We start from the raw sequence: 24,580 nt of genomic DNA on the forward strand, positions 1-24,580 counted from the left end.
AATCTCAATATTATACAGAATGTAGAAGATAGAATGGAGACACTTCCATATCCCATCCCTTCATTAATCCCAAAGTATATAATCTTTTTTCATATCTGTATTTTATCTGGTTGTAATAATAGTGTTTAAAACCTTAAATCAGCTGAATCAAGAACCAAATTTTGTCTAGTCACATTTAGATATGCCGTGAATGTTTATATACTTTTAAGTGCTAATTAAATATGTAACCAGAATTATTAAGTGTTTAAATTATGTTTTCCCCTATGTAGCAGGAACTCCGGAAGATAAAATGAGGCTGTTTCTTATCTATTATATAAGCGCACAGCAGGCACCTTCTGAGGTATGTTTTCTGTATTCGTTTATTGAGCAGAAAGGGAAGTAACTTGTTTGTTTAAAAAATAGAAGTAAAAATCACTATGGCCAGGTAACTGCTTCATTCCTTTCTAAAAAAGAAAAACAGTTTGTTAAGGCTGGTTCTATTTACTGCTGAATTTTATAGCAGTTTTTATTGTCACCAAGAGAACTGTGCTCTCATTAAGTGTGTGACCACTTTCAAGTTGTTGGAATATGAACTGAATTCAAGTAGCCAAAATTCTTATTTCTGGAAAATAGCAATTCTAAACTAGGTTAATGAACTTTGCTATGCTTTTGAAAGGTTGGTCTTGTCAATGTCTGTTACAGAGGAGGAGTCATTTGAAAGAAAATATCTAGTGTTCCCAAAAGTTCTGTAAAAAGGTGAAATACTTTGTATTGCAATAAAATAACTATGTTTATATCAGGATAAATTCCTAAGAATAATTGGAAAATGACAAATTTTCCTTCTAGACAATTTTTTTCCTCACTGGAACTGTGGTAGTGGGTAATTTAATTGTTTGGGGGCTTTTTCTTTAATGATTTATCAGTTGCTTTTGAGGAAAAAATAATTTAAGTACATATAGCAATTAACTTACTCTGAAGGAAAGCAGTGATTTTGACATCAGTCATGTTTCTGGGTTAGAGGCCTGTTAACTCTTTCTCATGCTAACTCAGTATATCACTTTACTGGATAAGCATCAAGCATAAAAAGCTCGGAGATGACATCTAGAATGATTTGGCTCTTACAACCTCTTTTCCTTTGCTAGTAGCATTTATTTTTAATATCTGGTATATTACAAGGCTTTTGGTCAAAAATCTGTGGCACATTGAAACAACAAACTGTTAACCCATCATTTGCTTTCAGCCAGTTTTATTTTATCCTAGGAATACATCTGTTGACCTTTATTTTAATTCAGTAAGAAAGTGTCATTTTCTTCTTAGAAATATTTCTCTGATTAATGGGGGTGTACCTGAATCTTAGGGGGGTTCTCATAATATTTTCTTAAGAGTATATGATTTTAAAACTTAGTTCAAGATTTTTGAAATTTAACCACATTTTTTATTTTCATTTATTTTTGGTGAGGTTTATGTTTTTTCCTAAGTGATCACAAAGAGGCTTGAAGCCAAATTATGACTACTGTTAATCAGCTTAATAGCCTCAAAAATGCAAAGTAGTAAATATCTGTGGTTGAAAGTAAGCTAAAAGGTTTCTGTGTTATAAAGTTTGTATAACGAATTCACTATGATAATAAGCTCCTATAAATTACATAATTTCAACTAGACTTACTTATCAAGAAATAAAAAGAGCAAGAAAGAGAAAACAGTCATTTAAAAAGTGTAACACACCTTCTGTTCCATTACTGAATTTGGCCTCTCCAGTGAAGATGAGATGGGAAAACCTGAATCTACAGTTCCCTTCAGTCTGTGTCACTCCTCTTGTGTTTGTTGTTTTGAAATACTCTTGGTCAGGCCAAATATTTCATTGAATGCTTATCCTAAAGAAAGGCAATCTTTCAGCAGTAGAGAAAAACACTGACTATGTTGGACATAACTGAGAGATGAAAAAATATTGTGCTTTATAGGTGATTTGGGAGCCTGTCAAAGATAGTTTTCATTATGTGTTTTTTGTATCAGGTGCGCACTTGGATACTCACTTCAGACATAAGTGCACTTGACTTGCGTTCCTCGAATTCAAACTTGTCTTTGGTCTAGCTTTTTGAGTAATCAAAATGATGACAAACAAAATGGTCTTCTCTTTCATAAAGGAAATTTTTTTGTCATATTCTTCTTTGCTTATTTCAGGCTGATTTGGAGCAATACAAAAAAGCTTTAACTGATGCAGGATGCAACCTTAATCCCTTACAATATATCAAACAGTGGAAGTAAGTTTTATTTTCTTTTTTAATTTTTTTACATTTAGGAGAGTACAGTGGCAGCTGAGTGCTCAAGAAAGTGGCAGTGTTACTAAGAAAGTTGAACTATGCCTTAATATTTTTTTATTCAATAGTATAAATATTTTTTCTGTCCCTCCCTATTTACAACTTAAAAATTATATAAAATAGTGATGTTTTTCTTTCCTATACATGTTTATATTTTTTCACTGATAAGGTGTGAGAAAATCAAAAAATGAAGTTTTGGATCAAACATCTTAAAAACATTAAAAGAAATGTTAATATCACTAGTAATCAGAGAAATGCAAATGAACATAATGCAAAGATTTACAAAGTAGTGTGCCAAGGATACAAGCAAATTAATTTGTACATTTATACTCTGCTATTAGAAATATGAATTGCCACAATTTTGCTGCATGGTATAAAGTTTTTTAATAAAATGCCTTTGATCTAAAGCTTCTACTCTTAAGCATTTATCCCAAAGAGTATTGGAGTTCTAAAATCTTAGAAACAACTACGATAATGAAATTTTGAAAACCAATCTAAATGTCCAACAATAAGATTAGTAAATGAATTATGGCATTTCCATAAGATACAATACAGTGGAGTCACTAATATGTTGTAGAAGACTATTTAATGGCATTGGGGAATGTCCATGTTATATTGAAATAGTAGTTTATCACAGAATATCGTGATTTGTTTGATAAATATCTATTTCCTTTGCCAGTATTTCTAGGGACTCTTCTAGACCTCAGGAATACAGTAGTGAGCATTGTATTCCCCTAAGGAAGACTCCTGTACCTACTGAATTTACATTTGTGTCCAGGGAACAATAAATCAGCAAATAAGCAAACAGATGAACAGAATAATGCTAAATCATCCTCAGTAATATAGAGCAAATAAAACTGAGTGATAATATCTTAACTTGTTGAGGACGATAGTAAAATTTGTTGGGATATGAAAAGTCTCTGGAAGGTAATATTTGAGCCAAAACTTACATGACTTTTTAAAAAGATTTTATTTATTTTTTTTATTTACTTTTAGAAAGAGGAAAGGAGGGAGAAACATCAATGTGTGGTTGCATTTCACGGGCCCCCTGCTGGGGATCTGGCCTGCAACCCAGGCATGTGTCCTGCACTGGGAACCAAACAGAGACCCTTTGGTTTGCAGGCTGGTGCTCACCAGCTAGAGCTAGATGACATTTTTTACCGTACGATCCCCAATATCCATTTATCCATCCATGTATGTGTATGAACATACACATATATACATATAATTACGTAGGTGAAATGACATACACCTAAATGTTGTTAGTAGCTAACTTTGAGTGGTAGAATTTTTTCTTTGGGGATGCTTATCTTTATTTTCCAAATTTTTCTACAACAAACTTTACTTTCAAAATATTTCTTAAAATCATTGTCTTAAGACTACAAGAATGCTTTCTGATCTCAGCTTTTTCAAAAAATATGCACAGCTAGACAGAACAACCGTCATTCAGAATTAGCCTATAGTGTAGCTGAGCAGAAGTCCTATAACTGTGCATACTGAGAAGAAGCCACGTCGGGACTGGTAGTGCTGGCAGAGGACATTGTTCCTTATCATGGGACCTCCCCTTGCAGACTGGCAGGTGGGCGCCATGTCTGAGTCTCCAACAACTTGGCTAACACTCTTTGTCCTGCCCTGGTGGTTTCCTGAGACTCTGCCTCATCCAATTTCCAGGCCATGCAAGCTGTTTCTAGTGGCTTTTCCATGCAAACAGCCTCTCATGACACATGCCTCAGACTTTCCTAAAATCTCTCAAACAAGCAGCCTCTGGACTTGATGTTCCCTATACTTCTGGCTAAGTGGCTCCAGGACTGGCACTAGTGTCACCCAGCCTCAGTTTACAGCTTGGCCTTTCTCAGACACCTCCAAGCCCAGCACAAGTAGTAGCATTCTGCAGATCACTCTATACCTTATGACCAGTGTCCCCAGGCAGGACGAAGGCAGTGGCTGACCTTGCATCTCCTGGAAATCCCCAGAGCCAGTGCACGCAATGGTCAGCTTCCGACAACTCTGGATTATAACACAGCCACCTTCACACACACTCAAGGGACAAACTCAGCCAGCACCAAAGACCCACTGTGGTGATTTCTGCTCCATGGGGTTGGCCCCTGCACACAAACTCCTCCACTATAATCATAGCCAGTCCTCACAGTCAGCCTTGGTCAGTCTCCCGATGGCATGCCAACAGCAATCAAAGCTCAACTGCAACATGGCAGTGCACACAGCCCACACAGGATATGTACCTGGAGCATCAACTTCAGGTGATCAGCGAGGCTGCATCCCACGTCCTAGAGGACACCAACTACAAAGGGCCATTCTGCCAAGTCCAGGAGACATAGCAGCTCTACCTAATACATAGAAATAAACACAGGGAAGCAGCCAAAATGAGGAGACAAAGAAACATGGCCCAAATGAAAAAACAGGAGAAATCTCTAGAAAAAGAAATAAATGAAATGGAGGCAAGCAAACTACTAGATACAGAATTCAAAACACTGGTTATATAGATGCTCAAGGAACTTAGTGAGAATCTCAAAAGCATTAAAAATGATATGGAAACCATTAAAAAAAGAACCAATTAGAAATGAAGGATACACTAACTGAAATGCAGAATAAGTTACAGGGAATCAACAGTAGAAGAGATGAAGCAGAGAATCAATCAGCAATTTGGATTATAAGAAAACAGAAAACTCCCAATCAGAACAGCAAAAAGAAAAAAGAATCCATAAAAATGAATTCTGGGACAACCTCCGGCATACCAACACTCTCATCTTGGGGTTCCTAGAAAACGAGAGAGCAATCAATTTAAAAACTTTTTGAAAATATAATGATGGAAAACTTCCTAACCTGATGAAGGAAATAGACATAAAAGTCCAGGAAGCACAGAGTGTTCCAAACAAGATGATCCGAAAGAGATTCACACCAAGACACATTGTAATTAAAATAGCAAAGGTTAAAGGCAGAGAAAATCTTAAAAGCAGCAAGAAAATGACAGTTCTCAAAAGACAGCTCCAATAACACTGTCAGCTGATTTCTCAACAGAAGTTTGTAGGTCAGAAAGGATTGGCATGAAACATTCAAAGTGATAAAATGGCAGGACCTATAATTAAAATTACTCTACCCAGCAAAACTATTATTGAGAATCGGAGAACAGGTAAAGAGCTTCCCAGTCAAGAAAAAGGTAAAGGGTTCATCACTGTCAAACCAGTATCACAAAAAATGTTTAAGAGTTGCCCTGGCCAGTGTGGTTCAGTTGGTTGGGCATCATCCTGTAAACTGAAAGGTTGCAGGTTCAGCTTAGGATGCCTATGAAAGGCAAGCAATCGATGTTTCTCTCTCACATCAATGTCTTTATTTCTGTCTTTCTCCCTCTCTCCATCTCTCTCTAATATATATAAGCATGTCCTTGGGTAAGGATAAAAAATGTTAAAGGGTCTTCTTTAAGAAGAAGAAGGAAAAAAATTAAAATATGAATAATAAAATGGTAATAGATATTTATCAACAGTTACTTTAAATGCAAATGAATTAAGTATCCAATCAAAAGATGTATGCTAACTGAATGGATTAAAAAAACAAGACACTTACATAATATATTGACTACAAAAGAATCACTTCAGATCAAAAGACACACCGAGACTGAAAGTAAATGGATTGTCAAAGATACTTCTTGAACATGGAAAGAAAACAAAAAGCTGGAGTAGCAATACTTATACCAGACGAAATAGACTTTAAAACAAAGGCTTTAAAAAGAGACAGAGAAGGACCCAGCAACTCCACTTCTGAATATTTAACCAAAGAAACCCAACACTCTAAATCGAAAAGACGTATACAACCATATGTTTATTGCAGCATTATTTACAATAGCCAAGATATGAAAGTATCCGAAGTATCCATCAATAGATGAATGGATAAAGAAGTGATACATGTATGCAATGTAATATGATTCAGCCACAAAAAAGAATGAAATTTTCCCACCTGCAACAACATGGATAAACCTAGAGAATATTATGCCAGGTATAATAAGTCAGACAAATGCCAAGTGATTTCCTTATATGTAAAATGTAAAAAATAAACAAGCAAAACAAAACATTCATACATACAGAAACCATTTTGATGGTTGCCAGATGGGAGAGGAATTGGGGGATGAGTGACAAAGATGAAGGCATTTAGAATTACATATTAGTAGTTACAGAATAGTCACAGGAATGTAAGGTGCAGCACAGAGAATATAGTCAGTAATATTTTAATAACTATGTAAGGTGTCAGGTGGGTGCTAGATTTCTCAGGGTGATCACTTCATAAGTTACATAAATGTCTTATTGCAGGTTGTACATCTAAAACTAATATATTATGTCTACTCTAATTTAAAATTTTTTTTAAATAGGCATGGATAGAGAAAAATATGACAAGTTAACAGTGGTTATCTCTGAGTTGTGGGTTTATGAGTGTTTTTTATTATCCATACTTCTGTTTGTTTTTTCAAATTTTCTTTCATTTTAGTGCGTTCTTATAAGAAAAAAATATATACCCCCCCCAAAAAAAACTGAGTTTAAAAAGAAAAACTGAAAACCATTTTTTCCAATTTTCATAAAATATATACTTACACATTTGGTTATGTGGCATATGTCACTGTTTTTTTAATTATGACTGTGGGAATTCCGCAGTTAAGCATTTAGTATTTTAATAAGAAGGGTAGTCTTGATCATCATTTCATGTGGTTAGAAAGAATTTTAATTTCTAATAGTAACTTCCTTTTTCCAATGATAAGAGTTATGCCAGTTTACTCCAGAAAATTTTAGAAAACTCAGGTGTAAAGAAAGTAAAAATTCACCTGTAATCTCCGCATCTAGAATGCACAAGTAAACATTAGTGTATATCCTTTAATGTGCATATTACATACAGTTTTAAAAACTGGGTAATCATTATTACAGATATAGTTCTAGTTTTCTAGTACCTTTCATCATACCAGTTTTTCATTATCTTAGTTTTCAATAGCAGTACTTAGTGTTTGCACAATATTCAGCCAATTGAATGTATTATTTATTTATCCCTTCTTTGTTTTTCAGGTATAGTTGTTTCTAGTGAAAAATACATTTTTGTTAAAGGCAAAAATTCCAGTCTACTGCTGGAAACAGTTGACATCCTACTTTCTGAACAAGATTGTGATTTTTGTGTTTGAGATTTCTCCAGATTGAAATAGAATATTTTAGCATTTCAACTATCACCTAAGTGATTCCTTTGTTGTTTTGTTTTGTTTTTTGTCTTACTCTTATAAGATTTTCTTGTACTTAGGTAGACCTTTTTTTTATTAAAGTATTTGAAATAATTAAGGATATGAAAGAATTAAGATTCACATAAAAATGTTTATAGTGTGCTACTTAAATGTTATAGAACAGTATGTGCAATACTAACTTTATTATTAAAAGTATGTATGTTATATGTGCATATGTCCAAAGATGAGAAGAATATACACCAAAATCATAACTACCTCAAAACAGAAGGGTTCTTCTGAAAGTATTCTATTTTTAGATTCTCTACAGTGAGCATATTCCCAAAAGGAAAATTTTGAAAAACACACCTAAGTGCCATCTTTTTGCCTATCCTTCAAGAATTTTGTAGCTTAGTTAAAAGGGATTCTGGACACTTAGAAAGACTTGAAAGTAAATGACTATAAGCATTTAAGTATAAAAGTTTGTTGTTTAGGATATAACTAAGTGGAAAAATTATTGGGTAGTAGAATTAGAATAGTGTTAATGAAGAAAATGGTTTTCAGCTGAGTCTTAAAAGGATGTGTACAATTTCTATTGGAGAAGAAAACAATAACTTTATACTTCTCAAGAACAACATGAACAAAAAGGTATGTGTCTGGGAAGGAGTATGGAATATGTGAAACAGTAGAGACTCAGTCAGTACGTGTGGTTCTTTTAAGGCAGCAAGTCTGTTTTATGGTAATGATTGGATAGAAAGAAAAAGAAGAAAAATAGTAAAGTTGGGGAAATTAATACATTGTTTTCTAAAGTATCTCAGTGTTTCAGTACTAATTGTACTGTATTTGAGCATTTTACATTTATAGAATCTTGGTTTAGGTAATTGTTTTGGTGCTAATTATACTGAAATACTATATTATGGTAGTTAAAAAATTATTTTTCATCACACCTCAAAGTCAGGAAATGAAGAGAGATCAACTTAGGAAGCAGAAGCAAAAAAGAAGAGTCTCACAAATAATGGGAAGACAAAGAAATACCCCCCACTTGAAGAGAAAGGAGGAATCCCCAGAAAGAGAACTAAATGAAATAGAGACAAGTAAGCTGTCAGATATTGAGTTCCAAACAATGGTTCTAAGGAAGCTCAATGAGTTCAGTAAGCTGAGGAAGAATTACAAAAAACTACAGGGAAACTACGAGGAACTTACTGAAAATTGTATCAGCATGAAAAAGGACATAGAAACAATCAATAAGAAACAAGAGGAAGTGAAGGATAGAATTTCTGAATTGAAGAACACAGTAGAAGGAATCAAAAGCAGACTAGACCAAGCAGAGGACTGAATCAGTGAGCTGGAGGACAAGGTAGAAAAAAGCTCCCAGAAAGAGCAAGAAAATGAAAAAAGACTCAAAAAGAATGAAGAGGCATTGAGGGAAATGCAGGACAACCTGAAACGTAATAATATCCGTATAATAGGGATACCAGAAGGAGATGAGGGTGAGAAAGGGATAGAGAACCTGTTTGAAAAAGTAATGACTGAAAACTTCCCTAATTGGAGGAGAGAAAAAGTCACACAAGTCCAGGAAGCACAGAGTGTCCCACTCAAGAGGAACCCAATAAGGCCCACTCCAAAGCACATCATCATTAAAATGGCAAATATCAAAGACAGAGAATCCTAAAGGAAGCAAGGGAGAAGGAGGTAATATATAAGGGAACCCCAATACGGTTAGCAGCTGACTTCTCAACAGAAACACTGCAAGCCAGAGGGGAATACAAGAAATACTCAGCAAAGGCCTGCAACCAAGACTGCTCTACCCAGCAAGGCTCTCAATTAAAATAGAAGGCAAAATAAGGAGTTGCCCAGACAAAAGAAGGCTAAAAGAATACACCTCCACCAAGCCAGCACTCCAAAATATGCTAAAGGGACTGCTTTAAGAAAATGAGAAAAATGAGTCTCTGAATACCCAGTTCCTTTCACAGTTGCCAATACTTGATATTACCAATATTTTTTAATACTCATTAATCTGATTGTGACAGTGATGTATTTTAATTATTCCTTTATTATTGAAACTAAACCTGTTTTTGTATATTTCTTGCCTATTTCTATTATTTTTAAAAAGCTTTAAATGACTTTCCGGTATTCTTTATCCATATTTTGATTAAATGTTTGTAGATATTTTTCCCTAAAAAAAAAAAACCCATCAAGCCTTTTTTAGATGTGTTGCAAATACTTTCCAATTCTATTACTTGTCCTTTAACTTTTTTAATACATATATTACTGTATAGTCTTAAATGTTTAATATAGTAATATTGTCAGTATTTTACTTTATAACTTATGGGTTTGAATATTTTACTTCAGGGTAAGAAAAATATAATTTTGTGTTTTCTCCTAAAACTCCTTAGATTCTACATATTGATTTTTAACTCACCTGAATATTTCTTGTATAATGTGTGAAATAGGGCTGTATGTTTTATTTCAAGTAATAGTGGTCCATGAACCTTTTTGTTGAATAAGCCTTATTTTACCCATTGAGTTGAAATAGCAGCTTAATCATATTTTACATTGTTAGACAGATATACATGTTTGTCTCTAGAATGCTCATTATATCTCATTGATCTACTTGATTATTTCTGTGCCAGTGTCATATTGGTTTAATTGCTGAGACTTTATCATGGATTTAAATTTTTTAATATTTTATAATTAACTTTTACATTTAAAAAATAGATAAACTCAATCTGCATTTAAGAAAGAAAAAGAAAGAGAGAGATGGAACTCCTACCTTTTGCGACAACATGGATGGAACTGGAGAATTTTATGCTAAGTGAAATAAGCCAGTTGATAAAAGACAAATACCATATGATCTCACCTATGAGTGGACTGTATTCAACAAAATAAATTAATGAACAAATAAACCACAGGCATGGAAACATGCCTGATAATAAAGGGACTGCTTTAAGAAAATGAAGAAAAAGAGTCTATGAATACCCAGTTCCTTTCACAGTTGCCAATACTTGATATTACCAATATTTTTTAATACTCATTAATCTGATTGTGACAATCAGGTTGTGACCAGAGGGGATAGGGAAGGAGGACAATGGTGGAAAGAAGGGGAAGGGACTAGACAACATATATGAATGACCCATGGACGTGGACAAAAAAAAAAAAAATTATTTCTCTTTTCAGAAACCTGCATAGTAAAAGTTAAAGTTAGTCAATAGATATTTTAATACCATGAATGTTAGGACTAATAATCAGCTTTACATATAACTGTCTTCTGTCTTAGGGCTTTTGCCAAGATGGCCTCAGCTCCTGCCAGCTATGGCAGCACTACCACTAAACCAATGGGGTAAGTATTTTTAATAGTTCTGATTGGATTCATCTGGTACTCCAGACCATAATTAGACTTTTCATGCCTTAAAAACACACAGACACTTTGCATGCAGAATATTTTCTTTGTGACAGAGAATAAATGTCAACATGCCTTTGGCTTCTTAGATAGTTTAAATTTTCATTTTAAAATTTTAGTTAATATGTCTTACTTGGTATGAGTATTGGCTTCCCTTATTTCCCTGTTCTTAAAACATTACATTTTTCATTTTCAGAAGATATATTAAGGATACAGCTATTTTTGTATCAGTGTTGTTAACTAATATAGACTTGCTGCTAGGCACCCCAGAGGTAACTTCAAGGTAGACCCGGGTGTCCTGCTAAATAATAGGAAGGAAGTCCCCAAGGCTTGGGATGGCTTCTGACTCCAGAGTATTCTCTGGAGTCTGCATGATTTTCAGAGGAGCTGAACAAGGTAATTCTTACTACTCTTTCCTATAGTTTTGAATCCTTAGCTTATTTTTTATAGTTCAGAGCAAAAACATGAAGCCCAGAGGAAAACAGGTTTATCCTAACTCCACCCTGAGCTACCCTTCTGAATGAAACAATTTCGAAACAAAAGCATTTGTCATAATGCAGGGCCTTGTAAAGGTTTGGCAACATGAATCCAGCTGGTCTCTCCCTCAGACAGTGCTCCCTGCAGGTTAGCCCATGTCCTCAGAGTTGTCTTGTGCCAGGTAATCACCTGAAAACTGTCCATTCCAACAAAGATTACTTTCTATTGTTTCTGTTAAACAAAGGATTTCCATCTTGTCCATCCCTTCATTTCAGAAGGGATAAGAATAGGGAAAAAGAAAATATATTTGGAAAATTACTTTGATGTGTGTAATAAATAGACAACAGTTTCATGTCTGAGATCATATTGAATATTAAAAGACTTTTAGATTTCTTACGGATTTTATAGTTGAGGATTTTAATAAAATGTGTTACAAGAAAATTTTGTATGACTTAAAGGATATCTCTAGCCTTCTGATATCACAGTACAAGATTACCAATCTGTCTCACAAAGCATCCTTTGATCTCAAATGAGAAACTATTGGAGACAGAAATATAAATCTAATATGGCAAATCATTTGTTGGTTTTTTTTAATGTTAAAAATTTAGACAACATTCTTTAGAATTAAGTGTGTTATGCTTCACATTTTAAATGATAGATTTTATGTATAGTGGGGGAGACAGTGTACAGTGCAGGATTAGATCTAGCTGCTATGATAAAGAGAACAACAAAATAACTTCTGACCTACTTACCATACTTATAGGCATGTTCATTTTTAATATGTTAGTATGTTTTGAATTACTAAAGCAACTTGTCTTAATTTACTATCTTTAATTTTATTGCCTTAGCATTAAGGCAGTCAGGAACGCAAGCAGTTTTCCACCAATTATAATTTGCCTAAGAACTATAGCTAAGACTAAGTAATTAAAATGTTTATTTTGAGGGCAGCTCTTTATTTTTACATTTGAGTAATAATGAATGACTAGTCATAGTATTTTATTATTTTTTTATTATTAAATAAAATTGCAGCAATAATGCCATGGAAGCAGAAATTCTCAGGTTACTTCTGTTTAGTGAAAACAAAGACAGTAGGTATAGAGGGCATCGGTATGTGATATGTAATCAGACAAATATTGCATCTAAATCATATTGGAGCAATGATTTATGCTTATTGTGATCCTTCTCTTTTGCCCCGAGTCTCTTATCACGAGTCATGAATACAGGGTCACAGTTTGTGATGGAAGGAGTGAAAAACCTGGTTTTGAAACAGCAAGTAAGTACACTTGTTAGCATACTGGTAACTTGTAAGCGTAAATTGACGTGTTAACAGGTTGATTGCTCAACTAAAGCAACTTCTAGATATATTCAAGTTATAACTTTTAGGAATAAAATAAAACTAAAGGTCTTTTTTTGGTATATTTAAGAAATTTTATGTATGTTTTCAGAAGTCTTTTATTGCTTTTTTTAAAATTTGGTCCTGGGCTTCATTGACATTTTAATTTTTCTTTGACTATCATCAGGTTTGTCAAAGTACCTTAATTGCAAGAAACGAACTAAACCTATTTCAAGTAACACCCTTGTACATAATGCATATTATTTACATTTTAACATACTAAGAGAATAGTAAGCTTAATAGTCTAAAGTCCTGTATAAATTAGAAAAAATAAAATATTTTAAGTAGAATTTATGTTTTGGGTTAATAAAACTATAGCTTGATTTAAATAACACTTCCTTTAACTGTCTTGGTTTATACATAGTACATGTTTAAATGATTTTTGTACTTTTATTGTGTTTCTGTTACTCTAATGTAGAGATAGATATTCTGCTTCAGAGAGTCATTAATTGCTTTGGTTCTTTTCAAACAGAATTTGTTATTTACTTTCTAGTATGGAAATTTTTAGATATACATTAATATAGCAAACTCTGCTGAACCCTTCACCAAGCTTCAACTCAAAGTTCTTTCATTCTTGTTTTATCTTCCCTACCTAAATATTTTAAATTTTTATTTATTTTTACTGGGATATTTTAAAGCAAATATGAAACATAATATTCACACAAATACGTCAGTTTATAATGAAAAGGTTTTTAAAGCCCAAATTAAGGAAAAAGATGGAATTATCAGTTATTCAGATGTGAATATTTTTTTTGCTTGTTTACAGAAAAAAGGATCTTTTTCTCTTAATTCCTTCATACTTTTAGCTTTCTTTTAAAGTTTGCATGTGGTATTTTGTGTTGACATTGTTCATTTTTGTTTTGCTTTTCTAACCAGTTTTATTGAGATGTAATAGACACACAGTGTTTTACTTCTTGATGATAAGTTCCTTGATGCAAGGAATTTCTTCCCCATCTTTGATTTTACATAGTGCTTTGCATAAATAGGTATTTAATTTTTATGTGAATAAATGAGTAACATTTTGTTACAAAAACCATGTAGTCAGTGAAAATCCTAATTTGCTTTATTTAATTAAAGGGTTGATTACTTTTCACACTTTCCTTCAGATACATTCCAGATTGCATTATTCCCTAAATACTTGGGAATACTTTTAGCTTCCTCCCTATTAGGAATAATTTTCAATTCCTCCCATTCTACCTCTCTCCTGGTAAGAACCTGCTATTAATACTGTACTTTTTTTTACTGGTTCACAGTACTTCCCTGAGTCAGTTTATCTTCACTCTCTTGGACTACAAAAAGTGAAAAGGCACAAAAATAGGAAGTTGGGCACAGTAGAGACCAATGTACTATACAGCTTAACCTAACACCTCCTAAAGAAAAAATTTCTCATGACACTTATTAAAGAATAGTAAGGCAGACTTTATTGAGGGGGACCGTTGCAAAAGGTATGGGGAACCACTGCAGCAGTGTTTTATAATTGAAGGAAGAGATTGGGCTCATCTTGATGTATCCTGATACATCAAGTGAACATGAGAATTTACAGCCAGGGAGCAGGGTAGGGTCAGTGTATGGAAAATTACAAAAAGTAAACACCAGAGATAGAGAGGGGTTCTGGCCAAACGAACCTAATAGGATTCTTGCTGAAGATAGACCAGTGTGATTGAACATCACCTGGGAGATGGTAGAAGCACTCCCATCTAAATTGCTGTGGTAACCTGATCAGATATCAAGGATGATCAGATATGGAAGATGGGGGATTCTGGCTAAACTGACCTAGCAGGATTCTTTCTAAAGTTGGAAAATGCAAAGACAAACACAGAAGTTCAAAAGTCGAGGCCCAGTTGAAGGAGCTCAAAAGAGCCTGAGTAGAAGTTTTTGAGGGAGAGAATCTTTGTCACACCAGTCTATTTACCATCTACTATGGACAGGATGTTTTGTTACAGGAGACAACGGGAATCCACCAATTCCTAAGATAAGTTCTGCCTTTTGCTAGATAGACTTGTATAAAACCACATGTAGTTAAATTTATTTTTAAGGAGAATCACATTTTTTTAACATGTCACTTTTAGAAGGAAATCCCAATAGTAGGATTCTCTAAACAATTTATCATAAATAACTCATCATTACAGATTTAAATCTTTGAATTATCATATTTTTTAATTCATTACCTTATAGTCATATGGTATGTCCCCTAATGATGCCAGTAAGAGGTATCTAAACTTACCAACTTAAATATTTTATTGTGCTAACACAAAATTTTGAGGGTGATATAAGGGAACTAAATGGTAATGGGGAAAAATACAATAAAAAAGTAAATTTAAAAAATTTGTTTTATTTAGAGTTAAGTTCTTAAAATATAAAAATTTTGCTCTGTGATCCTAAGTCCCTTTGGTTTCTTAAGATTGCAAATAAAAAACAACTTTGATATAGGAAGTTTCTCACTTATAAAAGTAAAATTTGAAATGATTGGTGATCCTCTCTATACATCATTACTGCCACCACTACTAGAAGGGCCATGCCATTTTTTTAAGTGGATGTTTTAGGTTCAAGTTAGAGGACATTTTAGGTTCAAGTTAGAGGAAATATTGATTTAGGAGTGAGTGTATTTATATTGTGAAGTAAAAATATAAGTCATATTACAAAACAGTAAGTCCAAGATGAAAGAAGAAAAATAGAGGATACTTAAGGATGTACTTCATAAACCTAAACTTTAAGTGTTAGTTTTTTTCCAGGTGAGTATTTATCTCTGATTATTTCCATATGACATATTACTAGAATTCAATTATAGAATCAAAGGAATTAATATTTCTAATTGTTCTTAATAAATGTTGCCAAATTGCCCTCAGAAAAGTTGTTCCAATTTGCTGTGACTTATAGTGCCTGTTTCTCTACATCATTTTCAAATCTCGACATGTGTTTACAATATTTGTCAGTTCATTACTTTAGAAAGTTTCTTGTTCTAGAAATATTTAAGCTAATACAAATCCATTTTAATAGTTACATTGTTCTAATGTCCTAATGTTCTAAAATTTAGAGCTACTGTGATGGGAGATCTAGGGCCATTGAGGAACTAAGAGGAAAGAGATGTCAGAGAAGAGACTGCTAGAGATGATCAGACATATAAAATTCTGAGTTATTTATACCTCTTATGTCTCTGAATATTGTTTTAGATTTTACCTGATTAAACACTTGAAGCTTTAAATAAAATAGAAAAAAATAGGCTGGTCATGTTCCGTTTTTTAGATCACTTCCACGAGCTTTGTATGCTTTGTTTCTTTCTTAGGCAACATAAGTTTTACGCATCACAAGTATCAGTTATCACATAAAACCACTCAGGTGATAATCACAGATTTGGAATATATTTGTGAGGATAATTGTATAGCAATGTGATAATGTTGCAAAAAGTTGCAAAATTTAAGTTTTCTGTTTCACTTTATTTTGCTTATTTGCTAAGGTAATCCCTCTTAAAAATGAATTAACAAATAAATTGCAAGCAGTAGAATTCAATAGATTAAAAAAGACTTAAAAGATCTATCATTCAACTTCAGTGTATGACCCTTATTAAGACTATGATTTGAACAAGAAAACTAAAAAATAAGTTGTGACAGGAAAATTTTAACACTAACCGGATTTTGAGCTACATTAAGAAATTGTTGTTAATAATTTTGGGTGTAGTAATAGTATTCGAGGGATTTTTTTCTTTTAAGATGTATCTTGGAGATACGCACTGAAATATTTATAGCTAAAATGGTTTGATACTGGGAGGAGCTTGTTTTGAAACAGCCTAGGAAAGTGGATAGTAGGTGAGAGTATAAATGAAGTAAAATTTGCCATGAGCTGATAATTATTGAAGCTGGGTGATGGAGGATTGGACATGTTTTACTGGGTTGACGTAATCCTGTTTTGTTTTTAATTTTATTGTCATTAATATGCTATGACTTTGGGGGAAATACTACTTTATGTATTTTTTATTTCCTCATCTGTAGATGTTGTTGTGGATATTGAATTTACCTGTTGACCCCTGATTTATAATTTTAACTCTCTGGAAATAGATGATCCATCTTATTTCCCCTCCCCTATCTTCACTGACAGCTTTCCACCCCTTCTATCATTGCTAATCCCTCATTCCCAATATATTTCCAATGTCAACACTTGATCTTAACTCTTTACTGGCTAACACAGCCTTCAGAATAAGCGTTCTCCTGAAGGAGGTCCATACAGCTCTTCATTCTCTGGGGCTTTGTTAATCAGGGCAGCAGCAACTCTTGTCCCAACCACACTGCTGACTTCAGCATCATTCAGCCCAAGCCCAAGCTGCAATGGCAGAGTTAGAAGCAGTCACGGTAGACCAGATGGCCGTTTAGGGCAACAAGTGGCTGTCTGGAAGAACTAGAGGGGGAAATAATTTTTAACTGTTTTAGGCATGGGCTGTGTTGTTTTGCATAGATGCCTATTTTTTAATTAATGTGCTTTTTTTTTCCACATTTGTTTTTGAGCAGTTTTGTCATCAGAAATAAAATTAACATTGACTTTATATAGACTTTTACAGTGACTAAAATCACAAACATGACTAATGATCATAAAACAGAAGGGTTTTTAGAAATATATATCTCACTATGTTTTTCCTCCAGGTAAAATTCCTAGGTTATGTATATGAAATTTGAAGATTTTAGAAATAATGATCCTTAATTTAGGCTATTCATTGTATATGGAATTTGACTCTCATTCATATTTATAGAAGATTTCTACTAAGAAAAATTCAGTTATTAACCTATACAGTAATGTATCTTACTTTGTTTCTAAAGCAGCAGTTTCCAAAAAAAAAAAAAAAAAAAATTGCTAAGCAACTTTTCAAAACTGAGTTATTTTATTAAATTTCATTTATACCTCTTATATTGAAGTACACAAATTTTGTATGTTTCTAAAGATGAATAAACAGTCTATTTGTTGAGTAAAGAAAATTATATGATTTTGTTCTCTTTTCTCTCTGCTGGTATGTTAGCTGCCACAGTTCTGTTTTTTCAATCAATAAAAGTTGATTAATCTTGTATAGAAATTATTGTTAATATAAAACTGATTTTTAAAATGATTAACTCAATTCAGGCCTTCATTTAGGCAAAGAATAAAACTAGATAGAGCATTAGTTGGTGGAAAAAGAGGTCTCAGAAGTTGTTTTCTGAAATACTCTTTCTTATGCCTTTAAAAACATTATATCCTTTGTCATTCTCTACACTTGAAGTTTTCCTTCATCTGTTACAGTGTGTGAATATGGTGCAGTAGTGATAGATGATTCTTTTGCTGTTATCTGGCTGTAAAGACCAGACAAAAATATAAAGAATTGTTTATAGGCTCATCCAGATTTTTTAAAATTATTTCTCCCTGTTTTGTTGCAAAGTGCTTCATCATCTTCTGTTAGTATTGCTTGGAACAAATTTATAACTGTAGGTTTTTCTTTTGGGTAAAGCATTTTTCTAGATTTAAATCTGCACCATTATTCTTTAGAGAAAAGTCATGGTTAATACTTATTCTTACAAGAACAAGCTCAATTTTATTTGAAACAAAACTTAAAAGGTAAAATTTTGTGCTACTTTTTTTTTAATTCTAAATAGAATTCAGGAAACACATTTAGTCAGGTTGAGCATTTGCTCCTTATGTTTATATTTAAAAGTTTCTAGTCAACACAAATATCAGAGAATAATGAAATAGTTTTAATTTTACTTGCCTAACATGATTTTAAAAGGCTTTTACTTGCCAATCCAGGGGAAGTCAAAGAAAAAATGCTTATTTTCTGTTTGTGCAAAGCAGTAATTTTCTTAGTGATAGTCTATATTAGTTATAATAAAATGTTTTATGGCCTAAGGAAAGTAAAACTCCTTGTAAAATATGTGTTATTTAATCAGATTTAATGTTGCCTTTGTTGTATGAAGATACAAAACTTTTTTCCAGAACATCCTGTACTGTTCATAAAGGAAATACTAGTTCAGAGTGGGCAGAATACCACCCCTGTAGGAATGCACTTTAAATAGGTGTAATAGTCACATAGTAAATATTCTATACTCCATGTGTTATTTTCAAAATAATGATAAAAATCATCAGATGGAAATGTAACAATAGTATTCCTTATCCCAATGCATGTAAGCATGTCTAAAGTCCAACACCAGTGTTACACATTTCATGTGCAAGGTGGAATTTGTTCTGTAAGAAGACATTGCAGTATGTCATTGAAAATTTTATTTATCCCAGGCAAAATAAAAATGGTCAGTGAAGTTTGTATATATTCATTTCCCCATTTTTTTAAAGAGCACGAGTATCTTTTTAGCTTAGAAGAATATACATTAGAAATGAAAGAACGCTGTTAGGTCATTTAATCTCTTTTTCACAAATATTAAGTTCTGTATTTAAACAAATTTAAAATTTGGGGAAAGGAAATGAAAAAGTAACATTGGGAATCTTGTGTGATCAAAAACAAAAGCTTGCAATTGCTAATATTAAAAAGCAAACATCTAGCAAAGTAAAAAGCTCAAACATGTATTTGTAATAAAAACTTGATACACCTACACACTAAAAGGAACTTTTGATTTAGAATTATATTTTTCTATGGAGCTTGAGTAGTTCCAATGGTATTTATGTATATGAAACCATTCACAAATGCTTAAACTTAGAATGTGTTTAATTGAAAGGTAAGCATACTTAACTGTAGCATGATTAAGTTGTTTTGAAAATAAGGAACTTTGATTTGTTATTCTCATGAAAAATACTAATCTTTTCCACAGAATCTACCTGTTACTCGCATTTTAGACAATCTCATGGAGATGAAGTCAAACCCTGTGAGTAGCACATAACATTATACTTGTAAAATTCTTAAATGTATTAAACTGACTGTATTAAAGACAATAAAATTTGAGTGTGTTATGACCTTAATCACAATAGACTACATGAGGGAAAGAAAAGAGTCCATGTTCTCAAAAAGCCAGTTTAGCCACTATTGCAGATAATGAGAATTGGTGTCTCAGCTACTCTTACCTCCATTATGGCCAGTTCTCATCCAAATTAAATGTAACTTATATTCTATATGTATAACAATGTAAAACATATCCTAAGGATCAAGTTTCTGTAAATGAAAAAGACTAGTAAGCATCAGCTGGTATAATATAAAGAGTACCAGACCAGTTGTCTGAAAGTTAAATTAGAAGAGGAATGCATAATGGAATTTTTAAATGCATGTATTCAGGTGGTACTCAATTCTTTGGATCTGAAAACTAAATTGAGAGAGAAATTGTCGGGTGAAGAGACAAATAAGTAAATGTTGTTAGCATTTATTTAAAGAATGGATTTACAAGCTACAAATCAAGAAAGGAATGTAAAAATTCCGTAATCTGTTTTATAAAACAGCCCAGCTTGTTACTGTGGCAACTAGAGAGTGGTTATCTTCACCAGAGTCAGTAGTTGAGAAAGGCAGCACGATCCCAATCCCAACAATACCCTGGTGTGGGTTGATCTGGATCATTATAGCCTTTGGTAGCGAGGATTAAGATCCTAAACATGCGTTTGTACTAAAAACTTGATGCACCTGCGCATTAAAAGTACCTTTTGTTTTGAATTACATATTCCTATGGAAACTTGGGTATGCTAAGAAAGAGAATTAGAACAGAATCTTCAGATTAATGAGTAATTTTTTGTAATTATTAAAACATGATTATAATGGTATTAAAGACAATTAACAAAAACAAATTTTAAAATCTGCCCATGTGAAAACAAAGAAACTGTAACAAATCGTCCCCAAAAAGGGCAGTTAGAATTATGAGAGGAGTAAGAGAATTGTCTATAATAATAAGCTAGAAACAATAGGGTTCTTCCATCTAGGAACCAAAATAGTGAAAGTGGCATGCAGTGTAGTAATATTAGGCTTTCTTACTACCTCCTAGAAAATATGAAGAAGGAGCTCTCAAAAAGCCTGCAAGCAGTATACATTTATAACTAATTATCTTAGAGAATACTGCTTTATTATAGACAGTAAATATTCCAAACAATAATAAAGAATAAAATATAAATAAGTGCAAAATTTTAGAAAGATGCCAAATCTACAAGGGGTTAAGGGAGTTTAGTATATTTTATTTCTGTCCCTAATCTTGAAGTTGAGATGATGAATAACGACAGTAATAATGGTAATATCTAACATTTATTGCACACGTAGGTGCCAAGAACCATTCAAAACATTTTTTATAGGCTGCCTCATTTGATCCTTTTCAGAATCTTCTAAGAAAAATACCATTTTATTATTATTCCTGTTTTATAGATGAGAAAACTGTGGCACAGTGGGGCCAATTATTTTGCCCAAGGACACACAGCTAATAAATGGCAGAACTGGACAGGCCACATTTTTCGCCTCTGCTGTATCATTGCGGGCAAGAGCTGTGACCTTCACGAAACTTTAGAGTTTAAGGAAACATTAGAAGTAAATTTTGGAAATGGAAGAGAGGAAACCAAGCAATGTTAAGTGACTTTACCCAAGTCACATCATGTTTAGTAGCAGAACTGGAGCCCAAAACCTGTTAATCTGTATTTTTGCATACTGCTCATTCCACCATACACGTGCCTTCTGCAAGTCTCTGTCATAGACACATGGATTGCTAAATTATGAGTCTTAATTCAGGTGTTTCTCCAAGTTGTATCAGTTCATTAGTTCTATTGACTCTTAATTCATAATTGAAGGAACATTATTACAGACAGATACTTTAATTAGAAAAAGTACCATGTTTTGCCACATACAATGTGCACCCATGTTTTTAGCCCAAACTTTCAGGGAAAAAAATCTTTTGTTTTAATTTTTTAAATCAGTTATTTATTTATATTTAGAAACAAAACCAATAACCATATTCCAGGGTATTATTTTGCATTCAGATATCGTTATTGCTTTCTAGAGTTACACTTTTAATGCATAAGCATAAATAAAAAAATTAAAAGCATTTATATAGATATGGAATTAGCACTACCCATGTATAATGCACATCCTTATTTTTCCCTCAAATTTTGGGCAAAAAAGTACGCATTATACACAGCAAAATATGGAATAAATTCTTTCTGTTTTGAAAGCATTTTTTCACCTATCCGCTAGGTGAGGCAGCTGCTTACACTTTTTCTGATCCCTTTCCTGTTTTCAGATAAATTCATTTAGAGGCATTGATGAGATTAGCAAATGGACTGAGACCTAGCTAGTAATCTCAAATGTGTATTATCTGAAAGGCTTTAAAATGCTGTAAGATAATTCTGAATCCATTCTTATCATTTACATATGTTAATGAAATGTTCTCTTTTGTGATGTCTTAATTGAATAAATTGAAAGAAAGAGATAAGGCTGTATCAGATAGGTTTTATCTTGCCTTGTAAATCTAGCTGTTAGTGGTTTCCTGCAGCAAAGTATTAATGGATTCTGACACTATGTTTGGGTTCACTGAGAGTTCTGTGATACATTAGCACTGTTGACCACTGAGTACCAGACATGATAGTGACAACTCGCATAATTTGTCCTCAGTCAGGTTTGCGTAGTGCCATACAACACTTCAGAAAAGAAAAAGTTCCTTTGGCTGATTGGGCCATGGTAGCTAAGAGGGAGGCAGAGATTAGGAAGTGATTATATCATAAACAGTAAAGCAGTACTTTCCAACTCCTTTAATATCAGAAAACTAGTTTCCAATTTAGACGAGGTCCACAGCCCCTATCTATCTTTTCTAAAGTCCAAAAAGTTCTGAAAACTAAAAGATTTTATGTAATTCATTTGGTGGCAAAACCTAACCTTAATTCAAGTTGAGGCTCTTTATAGTTTTTATTTATCCCACTTTATGTTAATTTCTATTTAGCTGCAGAAATATTAACATGTTAGACGATGGGTGCTGCCCCCTGGGAGTGTAACATGTACAGTTTATGCACGATATCTTTCTAAAATTACTTTAAAATTCAAAATTCCAAAATATACCTAACTCCAAATGTTTTAAATAAGAGAGATTGTGAACCTTTATTAGGTATTGTATACATTCCAATAAAGTCGTGGACAAATAATGATAATATAATAAAATTCTAAAAACAAAATTACATAACTTATAAAATATATACACGGTCTATCCAGAAGGTATCCAGCCATGTAATATGAAAAACAGACATTTATCGAAAAAGATTCAAGATAAAAGAAACATTGCACGTACGGACAATGGCACCTCAGTCCTCTTCAAAGTAGGCACTTTGAGACCTCACACAGTTCTCCCAATTGCCATCAGCAGCCCTGTCGTATTTTCCAGAATCTCATCAATGGTCTGAAATCTCTTCCCTTTCAAAGGTGTTTTGTGTGTGTGTGTGGTTTTTTTTTTTTTTTTTTTTTTTGAGATAGCAGTATGCTTTTTAATACTTGTTTAAAAAAAGCCATGTAATTACATAATTTTGTATGAGTTTGTCCAGGAGCCACTCAAAGTCATCTTGGCATGTTTTCCACATTTCTTTTTTTTAATATATAGATTTTTTTTATTGTTCAATTACAGTTCTCCCCATTTCTCCCCCATTGCTCTCCCCTGCCCTGCCTACACCCCCTCTCCCACATAAAAGGTGATTTTAGTTTTGGGAAAAGCCAGAAGTCACCAGGCACCAAATGTGGGCTGTAGGGGGCTGAATCACCTGGGTGATGGGATGTTTTGCCAAAAAACTCTGCATGAGAAGGACAGGCGTGTTGTCCTGATGAAGCTGCCAATCACCAGCTGCCCACAGCTGCAGCCCTCTGAATCATCCAAATAGCTTCCATGGAGGGATGTTCAAGCTTAACGCAAAATCGGATGCAGATTTGTTGCTCTACTTGCACAGTCATTTTGAATGTGACAGCCGCACGATACACATGCTCACTCAGTGGTATCTACCACCCCCCTGACTAGTTCAGTGAAGTTGTCATTGTTCACATATGTGCACATTCCAGTCCCTTCCGGGCTGCCAGGTTACATTGCTGTCACACAAAGCATTCTCATTATATTAACAGTGGCTGGACTTTTTCCAGACAGGCCTCATATTTTCAAGGAGCCTAGGGGTTAAGAGCTTGGGCATTAAAACTAGACTACCCGTGCTCAAATCCTGCAGTTAGCATTACTTACTGATCATGTGACCTTAGGAAAGTTATATGCTCACTCTGTACTCCAGCTTACACACCTGAAAAAGAGGGATAATAATAACCTCATAAATATTACCAGATTAAGTAATTCTATTGAAAACATTAGAATAATGCTTAACACATAGTAAATGCTTGGTGAATGGTGGTTGTGGTGGTGGTTACACATTCTATCAAATTAATAGACTCCTTAAATTACTCAGCCACTGTACATTTCTGAAAAGAAATTTCATAGTTATGGTAAAATTCTATTTTTTTAATAGGAAACTGATGACTATAGATATTTTGATCCCAAAATGCTACGGGGCAATGACAGGTAAGCAGTTCTTTTGTGTTTGTTGTAGGTTCCCCCACCCCTGTCAAGACTGGAAATAACATAACTGATTTTTTGGTATAAATCAATAACTGCTTAATATTAAAAATTCAAACTACATAGAATACTGGTAAGTAAACAGTATGTATAATCTCATTACCCAGAGATAATCACTGGTAATTATACCTAAATCATTTTGTACCCATGGAAAAAATACCCCTAGATGTTTTTTTGTTTTGTTTTTAGTGAAATAATGGTGGTATTACAAGCTGTAGCAGGAGGGGGAATTTGGATAATCTGTTAATCAATCAATATTCTTAATTTATCGGGGACCAATATGAAAAAAATTGGCTTTATTAG

General features: G+C 33.4%; 1 protein-coding gene across 2 annotated transcripts in view; it reads left to right on the forward strand.

Moving 5' to 3' along the window:
* SCFD1 (sec1 family domain containing 1) overlaps nt 1-24,580 on the forward strand; it is a 114,228-nt gene that overhangs the window by 65,914 nt on the left and 23,734 nt on the right. For both annotated transcript variants that reach the window (XR_008529511.1, XM_054577901.1), the window contains exons 16-21: nt 270-340; nt 2,158-2,237; nt 10,775-10,837; nt 12,572-12,647; nt 19,541-19,594; nt 24,171-24,223. Coding sequence is in view for 1 of the 2 variants with exons in the window: in XM_054577901.1 (XP_054433876.1) it covers nt 270-340; nt 2,158-2,237; nt 10,775-10,837; nt 12,572-12,647; nt 19,541-19,594; nt 24,171-24,223 (397 nt within the window). In the remaining variant the exon portion in view is untranslated. The remainder of the gene's footprint in view (nt 1-269; nt 341-2,157; nt 2,238-10,774; nt 10,838-12,571; nt 12,648-19,540; nt 19,595-24,170; nt 24,224-24,580) is intronic.

This window comes from Pteronotus mesoamericanus, unplaced genomic scaffold (assembly GCF_021234165.1).
Source record: "Pteronotus mesoamericanus isolate MK-2021 breed Mesoamerican mustached bat unplaced genomic scaffold, CSHL_Meso_final contig_46, whole genome shotgun sequence".
Taxonomy (NCBI): Eukaryota; Metazoa; Chordata; class Mammalia; order Chiroptera; family Mormoopidae; genus Pteronotus; species Pteronotus mesoamericanus.